The sequence below is a fragment of the Chelonus insularis genome, unplaced genomic scaffold (genome assembly GCF_013357705.1).
Source record: "Chelonus insularis isolate UGA/USDA-ARS -01 unplaced genomic scaffold, ASM1335770v1 contig_88_pilon, whole genome shotgun sequence".
Taxonomy (NCBI): domain Eukaryota; kingdom Metazoa; phylum Arthropoda; class Insecta; order Hymenoptera; family Braconidae; genus Chelonus; species Chelonus insularis.
The window spans coordinates 96,964-109,038 of NW_023276776.1; the positions used below are offsets into that span (position 1 = coordinate 96,964).

General features: G+C 31.6%; 1 protein-coding gene across 1 annotated transcript; it reads left to right on the forward strand.

Moving 5' to 3' along the window:
* The first annotated feature begins 11,031 nt into the window (after nt 1-11,031).
* LOC118072121 (uncharacterized) lies at nt 11,032-12,050 on the forward strand. Its single transcript, XM_035091743.1, has 4 exons — nt 11,032-11,128; nt 11,217-11,380; nt 11,452-11,582; nt 11,743-12,050. The coding sequence occupies exons 2-4, from the start codon at nt 11,254-11,256 to the stop codon at nt 11,911-11,913; spliced, it is 429 nt and encodes a 142-aa protein (XP_034947634.1). The 5' UTR covers nt 11,032-11,128; nt 11,217-11,253; the 3' UTR covers nt 11,914-12,050.
* Nucleotides 12,051-12,075: the final 25 nt, after the last annotated feature.

Here is a 12,075-nt window from a genome sequence, read left to right on the forward strand (position 1 = left end):
CCTTTTAAAAATGCACTATATCACTTGTGAGCTCGAAAATCGAGCCACGATTTACTCGAATGCGGAAACCGACTTTCATTTTGACTCATTTCAATTTTGATCTATCAATAATATCAATTAAATAAATAGATGTCAGTAAGTGATGAGGATTCAATTAACAACTGTGATAAATCCAATATATTGACTTCATATTATTTGAAAAAAATTTCAAACACTTGCACCAAGAACAAGAACAATCCTTTGTGATGCTCACTGATAACAATAACAGTTTTGTTAATGAATATTTATTAAAAAGTTAGTGAAATAAAAGGTATAAATAGTAAAATAGAATAGGAATGTCTTCAATTGATGATGAAATAAATAATGAATAAATAGTTATTTAATAATAACAATAACAAAGTGATTGATAAAACTTGATATAATCCAGCGTACTGATGACAAGGTCAAAGATCGGATGGATATTACTGAGCGTCTGGTTGGCGAGAGTGCGCGACATGTTCTGCGGATGAACCGGCTTCCACCACGCCACTGCGGGGGGTGGGACACTCTAGGGGTTCGTGCGCGCCGACTAGAAGCACCGCGGGAGCTGCATACAGTTGCGAGGGTAGTGAGTCGTGCGCACTCAAAAGCTACCAGTGGATGTTTCGTATCACATCCCTCGCGATTTTATGACTGTGTTGGTATTAATCTGTGTGTCCTCACGGATTGCGGGAAGAGGAAAGGCGCGTGCCCACGGCGTGGTTGGTTGACGACGACAACGACGAGCTGATACTCAAGAGAGAAGGAGATGGCGCATAAACATCAAGGGACAAGAGGCAGAACTGAACTGAGACAAAGGGGCAATGAAGTCTGGATAGACTAGAGTGAGGGAGAGAAAACAGTAGAGTAAAGTGAAGTGCTTAAGCGACAAAGGGGTGAACACAAGGAAGGCGGAGCTTTGCAGATGCTACGCTTGCGCTCATGTTTATAACGTCGGCCATCTTGTCACCCCCTTACACCCCCTCACTTTATTATCAGTGTGCGCAGCTACTCTGTGTAACATATATGTTTCTCAACCGCTACCCGCAACCACTGTCCACCCGTTTTTATCCATCCCATCCCTCCGTCACCGTTCCCTCGTCGTCGGTTCAGACTGCAAGGACGCACTCGGACTCTCTTCTTGGACTCAAATAGAACTCCCTTTTTATACCTTTTTTACCTCAACTAAATGTCAAAAGATGTTTAGCGAACACATAAGAGGTTTTTTAGTTAGGGAAAATTCTTGGAGAATAAATAAAAATCAAACTTTTTCTGGTGGAAAAATAAGAAACAAGTAGAAAACGTGACAGACCGAGATTTGTGTGTGCCCGAATTCGGGGATGAATTATTAACATTAGTCGTGGTCCCTTCTTTCTTATGTGGCTTTCACCCTCTCGTATATACTTCTTCAAGAAGTCGGATTTTTTTTTTTCTTTCAAACGATACCACATCTGTTCGATCAATGACATCATATTTTTTATTTCAACCCTTCCTATTGATGCTACTCCACAGTGATGTTATTTAAATTCCTCAATTTCACGTGAAATTGGCCAATCATCATAGAATTCACCAACTTGCTCTTAGATATGGATACTCGTATAAAAATGAAACGAGAAAAATACATATACAGAACGAAAAGACGTGAAAAAATGTAAGGGTCATATGCAGGACGTTGGCATTTGTGGAGATGAAGTTGCAGGAGAGAGTAAAGAAGATGTAGGAAGTAAAGGGGATGGTGGTTAGCTCGTTTTTCGAGGGATGTTGGCCGGAAGGTTCCCGCGGGGCCCGTGTTATCGCCTCGCCAGGATGACCAGCAGCCCGCGTTATCAAATATTAAACCTACTTGCACCAGGCTGTCTCTATCCTCACAACTATATCTCCAAGCCTCTTCCATTTTCATCCCCCGTACCCCTGTGGCCTTTAGACGTGCTTCGTGTGGTCTTGCAGTACTGGACTCCTCACCAAGGATCCACTATTGTTTTAGAAAATGCACACGACGTAGATGTGGATTGAATGCTAAATTTTCTCTCAAACTTTATTATTATTACAGCCATTTTTTCCTTTTTCCAAAAAATGCATCAAAGTCAATGAAATTTTTATTTTTTTTCCATTTGAACATATGTTTGAATTTTATTTAAAAGAAACAAATGAGTAATGAAAAGGACTTGGAAGGAGAAATATAATAAATACTTCTAATCAAACTAATGAATATAATCAGCAAGACTGCGATGAGAGCAGGAAAAATACAGTGAAATAGATTATACCCTCAAAAAGAAGGGAGGATAAGGGGTTACGTGAACTTGGCGGTGAAAAAAAATATATAAGGCTGATATACCGTGTATAAGAAGAGGAAAAAAGAAAGGGGTGTGTAAAGCACCTGGCTCAAAGCCTCATGATCAACACAAGTGGACACTATCAACCCAACCAGTTGTCATCCCCTTCTAGTTACCGCGTGTGACATAAACACGTGGCATTTCCGGAAATATTGAACTGCTGTAAATTAAAATAGAAAATTATTCTTTTCATCATCTTTCAACCACTAAATGAAATTATTTTTTCGTTATCTTTTTATTTATTTTTAAATTCAAGTAATTATTAATTAAACTTTAAATAGTGAAATAACTATTTTTTCATTGCAAATTATTGCATTAAAATAAAACACTTTTAAAATTGAGATTTACAGTATTATCGATTAATTTTTACCTTAAAATAAATGTAAAAATTTTAAGTAATTTTTATTTAATAAAATTATTTTAAAACTTTTAAAAGTTATATGACGTAAATTAAATTAAAAAAGAGTAGTGAAAAACTATCGTAAAACTCTTAAATCTGTAGCAAAGCAATGTGCCAGCACCCGTTTGACCACCCTGTCATTGAATTTTTAACGTAACGTCACTCATTGTAACTGGTGATACAGAGGGGAGACCGTCTGTCACGTCGATTAGGTGAGCCGACGGATACTACTTTTCTTTTTTCTTTGCTCCAAAACTCTCTTTTACTTTCTTACGGAATTAGAGAAACATGTCGAGATGTAATGGATCCATTTGAATTTTTGTTGAGTTAATGCTTAAACGTAGAAAAGCTCTTTTGTGATAATCATCGATAAAATTTAAATATTCCTCCATATTTTTTGTTGATAAAAAAGACGATTTATTGCAATGACTTATTATCGGATTTTATTATCAATTTGTAATGATTTTAATTTAAAAATGCAGAAAGAATGAATATATTATCAGTGATAATTTTTTATTTAAAATATTTAATCATTTATATAATGAAAATAATTGTGTTTGTTAATACAAATTATATTATTTATTAAGTATTAGTCTTTTGAAGTTAATATTTAATTTAAATTGATAAAAATAAATTAAAAAATTTTATTGCACTGCAAAGTAAATAAATTAATTACGAAACTGAGATTTTTTTAATAGCTATAAATAATATATTATCTTCCTCAAAAATCAATTGATATAGTCAACTTTAATAACATTTTCAAGTAATTATTTGTTCATTATAAAATTTTACGAAAAGTATTTTTACAGAATAATTTGTTAAATAAATATTTGTAGTTTTTAAAAATTTTCTATCAATATAAAATGTCTATGGAATGATATTTTTTTATTATTATAATTATTAAATTTTTTTTAAAGCTTTATAATGGTCCAATTATTTTATAATTGTATAATGAGGACTTGCAATGATGACAGTTGATTTGCGACTGTCGTTTAGTATACCCTGCACCCCTCAACCTTCATCAAGCTTCCCCACTCGCTTAATCTAATAGTTATGTTAGTCTTCAGCCTATCTGTCGATTCCACAGGACATCAGAGTGCAGTTTGCTCATGTGGACCCATGATATTTGCCAAGTTTGATCTATTAGATTAGTTTACAAATCTACGTATAACAAACATTATTTTGACAAGCCTCACCATCTAATGAATTACTAATAACATCAACAACAACAATGGTGATGGTGTTTCAGTTTAAAATGAATTTTCATATGTTTAATAATGATGCTCTTTCGTAGAGATATAAAAATAATTTTTTGAGATAGATTGGGGTTAGAGACAGTGTCAGTTTCATCTCCGACATTAGTCTAGAGTGTTTAAATAAAACATTTGAAGAGTTTTAACGCTTAATAGGTGAAATAAAATTTTAATGAGATACAAGAAGTTTTCCACATACAGCGCTGTCAAAGTTGGACATGATGAATTACCTTCTGAGTCACAGGACCCAAAATATAAAGGAGCAAATGATATAAATTCAAAGTAGGTCAGACTGTCTCGACTGGCTAAATTCATACTACTCTTTTGGACGCTCAAGTTTTGGTATTCACCACGAAAGGAAATAGTCAATTATTTTACTTCGTGTAAATGCATTTAAATTTAAGAATATCTTAGAAATATCTTGTACAAGTTTGTTATCATATTGATCCAGACAGTGTTTAATAGTTAATGAAATGTATTGATATTTATATCCCAGAGAGACTAATCATCATCAGATTTTTGATTAAATTTAGAAGGAAAAGATAAGATGAATAAATTATTCAGCAAATTTTTTTAAATCTTAAAGACATTTTTAGTTGATTTTGATTGAAATTACGACAGTTGTCATTGTTGGGAAAAAATGACAATAACACACTTGTTAAGCCGGAAATTAGGAATGAAGAGGTACACCCCTAAACGATAAGATGGATTAACCGCACGCACGTACTCTAAAGACACGCAACTTTTATCTTTATTTCCACTCGACATAAATTTGTTTTTAAGCGTTCTTATTATCGTTTCACCATAATAGCTAGCAATTTACGCCCTCATAAGTGGATTAACCCAATTAAATTCCTCCAACGTAATAATATGGCTACTTGGATTCTAGCTTTTTATTGAATTATCCCATATGTGTTTGGGTATTGGACTTTGTTATTAGAAAGCCATTATAATGTCTTTAAGTGTTGGATTTCAAATTGTAAACATTCATTACTGGACACTAATTATATTCTATTTTCATAATTTCTTTAATTAATTCAGAAACTTGGGGATTGTTTTTTGAGTTTAAAATTACCTACAATATTAATTAATTTATACTTTTATCAAATCATAAACAATAATTTCATGCAAATTATTTTTTGTTTAAATCAAACTAACAATTTAAGGATTGAATTTTGGAATTTTTCAAAAAAAAAATATATTATTAATAAAAATAAATTAACAATATTCTATAGAACAATTTTTTTTTCGACTTGATAATATCATGTTTCTCTTCTTAGAATAAAGTATATCGTTGGACCAACTGAGTAAAGTTCAAAGAACTAGTTTTTAAAATTTTATTTAACTGTAAAAAAAAAAAATATGTAGCTTTTGCAAATATTCAAAACTCTTTCTAATCTCTTCAGTAATATTCCAATGAATTGTTCTAAATAATTAGTCCTATTAACAAGATAAATAACTAATTTAAAAGAATAAAAGAAGACTTTATTTAATTTAAAAAAATTTTCAATTCGACCTAAACCTTATTCGCATTTACAAAAACAAATGCGCAGTGTAGCTGAAGAATAGTAGACGCCATACATTTAAGTCAACACAAATAAACGTAACATAGACGGAAAAAAAAGCAACAGCAGTAACGGAAGCAGTAGCACACTTGGAGTTAGCAAAAGGCAAGAACGAATACACGACGAAGCATAAACCCGCACAAGGAGATCGCATACTTATGCCGTCGGTGCGCACATAAAGTTGGCGGGTAAGGATAGGAAGAAGGGTAGAAATGTTGAGTTTCCAGTGTTTCTTTCTCTATCTTATTCTTGGCTGGCGCACAAGAATAAGAAACACCGGAGCATACATAAACAAGGAGGTTGGGGATGCAGCAATTTAAAACGTAGCCCGGAATTCCTCCCAACGGGGCCGTAGAGCGGCCCTCTATATTACGAATTCTAGCCCTCTTGGTATGTGTTCTCTTGGCCCTCTTCTTCTCTTCACGTTTCTTGTTTCCTTTTCACTCCACCTCCTTGCCAGTCTCTCAGGAATTTCCACGGTCGCTTCAAGTGAAATATTACCTCACAAAAGACAGTGAATTAGCATTGCTGGGATTATTATTTGTACTTCCTTCATCTTTTCACTTGTCTTACATGTCACGTGTGTTCCAGACTCATGTAATAATCGAAACAATAGCTACCAAGTCAAATAACCTTCAGCAAAAACAATAGAGCTTCGAGGGAATGAGCCAAGTGAAAATGATTGGATGTTTGAACATTCAACGTTGCTGCCTATAGGCATACAGTACATGTTTGCAGACATTTATGAGCCAAATGATTGAAAAGAGTCGCCTAGCTATGGTATAAGTTAACATATATGTATAGGAATAGAGTGAAGAAAGGTAGATTTTAAAGCTAAGAGCTTCAAGATACTGAAAATGGTGACTTTGGCAAAAGCTTGACGTCAAGGGAGTTCAATTGGTAGCAGCAATCCCAGTAATGTACCCTAGGGGCTGTGTCAAAGCACACCTTGGTCCTATGCTTCATGCACCTACTTCTTTTTCAATTTCTGATCTTACAGATGCACATTTCATACTTAACACTGGGAAATCATTCTCTGCCAAGCAACGTCTAGCAAACGATCAAATAAATCTTCATGATGCTGGATAGATCTTGCACTTCAGATAACATTGAAGACTAATTTGATTGTAGTTAAAAAAAAATCATTCATGAAATGAATTAGAATATTTGGATACCTTTAGTGAATCCAAGAAATAAAAATGATTATTTTGTATTGAAAGATAAATTGAAAAAAATACATAGAAGAGACAAGTGGATGAAGAAAAAAGGGAATGTAAGGATAATAGAAAATTCTTGAAAAGCGTCTAGTACCATTTGCCAATAATCATGAAGTAAATCTCAGCTGGTTGAGATCTTACGTCCTTTCTCCTGCCTGGGACCAAGAAGAGATATAACAGTGCGCTCGCGGGTTTACATTTTTCATGAAGACTGCCCTTTGATGTATTTCTCGTAGAAATATGACCGTGGCTTCTTCAGAGCCAGAACAATTGTTTTATCGCTCGATCCTCATGATTTCTCTTACTCTACTTGCTCTTCAACAACTTATATCACCTCTCTGACTCTACATAGTATTTCATATCAGGATTTTAGTCAGCTCATACTCATTCGTCTATCATCTTTATAGATTTAGAATAAATATTTACTTGAAACTTGAAAAATAAATTATTTGACAGGTGTAAAGTGTAATCCAATTTAAGATTGAGAATTAAGTTGATGTTATGTAGAGATGAGAATCAGTTGGTCCTGATGGGGGAAAAAATATAAAAAAACATTGCTGAGTATATACATATATAAATTTATAATTTGGTGGGCATTTTTACAATCTTGGGTGAATTGTACGTTTAGCTGTTTCACAGAGATGAGATTGTGAATAAGTAATAGTGAATTGGTGGAAGAAGTAGAAATGTTCAACTTATGCATCGTTACATTCAATATTAAATTAGCTAAGCGTAAAAAATATTGTAATATTGTGAAAAAAAAATTCTCAAAGCTCTTACAAATGATTACATCTTTGATTAATATTTAAATTTTTTGTGATGTATTTTTAATATTTTTTTATTGTTTCATTACTTCTTTGATCGAGTGTTTATATGAAAGAAATGTGCTCCAAAGTTGATCTTTATGAGGATAATCCAAAAATCAGATACCACTTTTAGAAATATTTTATTGAATGCTCCGAAATGAATTCTTTAACAAAAGAACAATTTATTTCAATCATTTAAAAAAATATTGCACTAAAATCAAACAGAAAAACTCCAATTCGAAAATGTTGATGAAATAAAATAATGTTTTAAAAGGTTCACAATTTCGAATCCAATGATTTTTATTAAAATATTGTAATACAAGACTTTTTTTCAATTCAGAAAGATGTAAAGAAACAGACGAGATTTACAGGTGCAAGTAGAGTAAAAATGTGTACAAGTAGAGTGAGAATGTGTAGAAAAAAAGTTAACTCATGACCAATTCTATCAAAGGCTAAATGTTGGTGTAATTGATAAATAAATAAATACGTAAATCCGACGACAGCTGGCCTTTATTTTAATTTTTCAGACATTCAGTAAGACGTTGGCTTGAGAACTCTCTGTCTTTTTTCTCGTCTTGGTCCATTCGCACCTCAGCGCCTTGGGATTTAACTTTAAAAACCAGCAACTAAATTATACACCACGACGCCAACATTCGACGATAAAACCGTTATAAAAACAGCGGTAACTATGTTACAATTAATTATTTAAAATGAAGTGTTGCGGAGATAGAGAGGATGTGAGTAAAACCGAGGTCGTTCTAGTCGTAAAGGTTCCTCTGTTCTCTTGGAGCATTGTTAAGGGTTTAGTTACAGTGAATTTCAAGTATTTGAAGTGCATAAAACACTATTTAAAAATAATTATTCTGTATTTATTTTAATTTCAATATATATCTCAGTTAAACTACAATAAAATGTTTACATTTATATTCTATAAGACTCAGCTTTTTTGTTGGAATAATAATTTTATTTTTTAATCATCGTATTCGAAGTTTTTATTAGTAAAAAAATAATGGATTTTTCTCAACAGAATTTTCAATATTGTAAATCTCTTGTAAATTTTTTATTTTATATTTTTTTTAACTTTTCTGAAGATTTTAACAACATTCATTTATTCAATAGCTACATTAAAATATTTATTATAACTAGTAAAAAAAAATTGCGCTTTTTTACCCATTGATTACTTTTCAAGAGACTGATTCATTTCATAGCGCACAATTTTTATGTAACAATCAAACAAATGTAGAATGATATTTGAATTGTAAATTAATTTGTCAGTTGCAAATTAATTGATTCGCAGTGCAATTTTTTTTTAGCTTATCGAATGCTAAATTGTGACCTGAGGATATTTTATAATTTTTCCGATAGGGAAATATCATTAATTGACAAATTGTAATTGAATTTGAACGAATACCATTGACATGTGTATTGTGTATAAATCTATACATGCATGAAACAGTTTCACGAATCCGCTAGGTTTTTTCAGGGAAACGCGAACTCAAGTGACCCACGGGGAAATCAGTCCAACCTCGAACTCTCTCTCTCTCTCTCTCTCTCTCTCTAACTCTGACCTTTTTTTCTTTTTTTTTTTTCAACTTTTTTTCGCTCTCCTGGTTTTCTTTCACTGTGTGAATATACACAAAGCCTCTCCAATTTTTACCCATCGTCGAAAGACAAGAGATCTAGGTCTTCTTCTGGGATTTCTTCTTCTTTAGTTTTTATTACTTTAAATTTATTTGTAAATGTTAAATAAATAATATTACTAAATTTCTAGTAATCACATTAATATATATAAAAATTTTCTTTCAAGTATATAAAAATTAATCTAACTGTTTTTTTTTTTTTAATTTTTAATCATATTTTCTAAATTATTTATTAAAGCTTAATTTTTATAAAAAACATTTTTTAATAAATAAAACAAATTATTGAATCATTTATGATAATTTAATACAAATAATTATTATTATTGTTCGTTACTTGATACTAAACGAAGAAAATCTCATGTTTCATTTTTTAATTACTTTTCAAACAATTAAAAAAAGAAGTCAAGTTTAATGACACGTCAATATTTGTAATGTAATCACATGAATTTTGCCAAATTCTACAAAAGAGATAAATAATTCTACAATTTAGACAAACATTAAAAAAATGGATTGCATGAATAAATAAATGAGATAATAGTACTATTATGTTATCATTTTTTTCGGATTTAGATTGAATCCAATTCTTGCAACCACATTGCATGCTACCATGACACACATTGGGTATATTTGTGTGTGGAGGCTCGACTTGATTGTTTGCGGACGGTTACCAAGGCTACGACACCGACAGTCGAGGTAGCTTGTTGGTCTAGTTCTATGGGCCACCCTCGACAATTCTCATTCCCTCCCACAACCGACTCATCTTCGACCCTCTAGGTTTGCTTCCAAGGAGAATTAATCGAGTTACGATCGAATTTGGTGTTCAACTTCGACATAACATTCATAACTCTTCAATGTTATGAACCTGCCTGCAATCCAGTTCCCACAATTGCTTCTTAAGATGATTAAAATCTACTCAAGATTGATATTTGTTGATTGTCCGAAGTAAGAGTCTTTATTTTCGGTGAATTAATTCGATTAAATTCATTTTTGTCTGGTAAAATAAACTAAATACTGACAAAGAAACTAGTAGTACTAGTGGGAGGGAGAAAGCAAAGAGCATAAATAGGTTGAGAATGATATGAATAATAAATAAATGTAGACTAGCTAGAATAACGGGAATATTCACTCGCATGTTTCTTCTGGTCAGTGGCCACTCTACCCTTTTCAAAGCTACAGAAACGCAAGGATGAACCTCGCGCCTCGAGATATAGGATATAGCTAAGAGCAACATCAACGACTGTACTATCTCACCCATTCGTTAATTATTTGCACTGTTGGACGGACTAGACTTGGTATACCTATAAGAGAGAACAGAAGAGAGAATTTCGGTAAACCTCAGTACAAACGGTTCCCCCCAAAAGAAAAACTAATTGTCGAAAATTTTATTTGTTGTTTTTAGATGTTTTAGAAAATATTTTTAAAAAATTAATGATAAAATTTTTTATTCAATTTCAGTCTTGAGACATATGTCTTATCTTGATAATAATTTTCAATATAACTTACTTTATTTATCATTATTTATTACCTCAAGATATCGAGGATTTAGGGAATTATGATTTTTCTTTGACAAGTAATGCCAAGTAAACATTTGAGTTGTCATTTATTAATGCTTTAATGGAAAATATTCTGAAAATTAATTTTATGATAATTGTAAATATCAGAGTTGGCGATTTTTAGAATTTTAGATTTATAATTTTTATTAAGAAAAATAATAAAGCGTGTTATTTTATATATTAATTTGTCAATATTAATTAATTGTGAAAAAACTTATTTCTGATTAATCACAGATACTGTCAGAGAAGATTAAGATTGAAGTATAATTTATGGTGGAGTTCGATATCGATTCTTCTTAAAGAGTCAGTCGAATTGGAAGACGATTGAGAAACAGTTGACGAGGTAAGTATTTAATCAGTCTCTTGGAGATACTAAAAATAATAATTTCAAAAATAATTATATTAATAATCGATTTTTTCAATACCACTAGTTACATACTAATTGTGGTGGATAGAAATTCATCCATTATGAAGTTGAATTGTCTATTATTGACATTTGTATTGACAATAAGTCATCATTTTGGTGCTACTGAAGTTATAATAGAAGAAGAAAACACTCCAGGAAAAAAATTTTTCTTGTCTCTACCTGAAGAGGGTATCATTTAGTAGTTCTTGTAATGAAAAATAAATTATAATAACATAATTGATTTATATATTTATTTTTAGAGAGAGAAGACTTTTTAGTTTTTTCCCTTGGCGACGGTTATCTTCGAAACTCTTCAAAAGTGTCACGAAATCCTGACTTTCCATTCCCAGATGCTCTGGGGATCGATGAAGATTTACTCAGAAAATTTCAAGTAATTTCTTACATTATTTAATTATTTTAATATTCTTCCACAACGAACGTAAAAATAAAGTCATTTATTATATCATTACAAGTTAGAACAAACAAAATTTTAGCATGTTTAATATTATTTTATTGTATATCATTTTCAAATCAATTATTTATTGTTTCAGAGTTTGGAAGCTCCTCAAAATTTTACGACAAATCTTTACGCTTTGATTAAATCGAAATATAATTTAGATCATCAGGATTTACGTGAATTGATTCTTCGACGAGAAGTGTGTTTTCCCAATCGAAAATGTCTAGATATGGGAGATGTTGGATCCTTATGTTGTCCTTTTTGAGTAAATGAATATGTAAAAAATGATTAAAACCAAAAAAAACTTCTAATTTTTAAAGGAACTTTGACAGCTCATCCTTCTTATAACATAAATCATATTCATCTAGTAGCTTGAAGACTCAGATGAGAATTGAGGAAAATCATAAGAATAAAATAATATAAACAA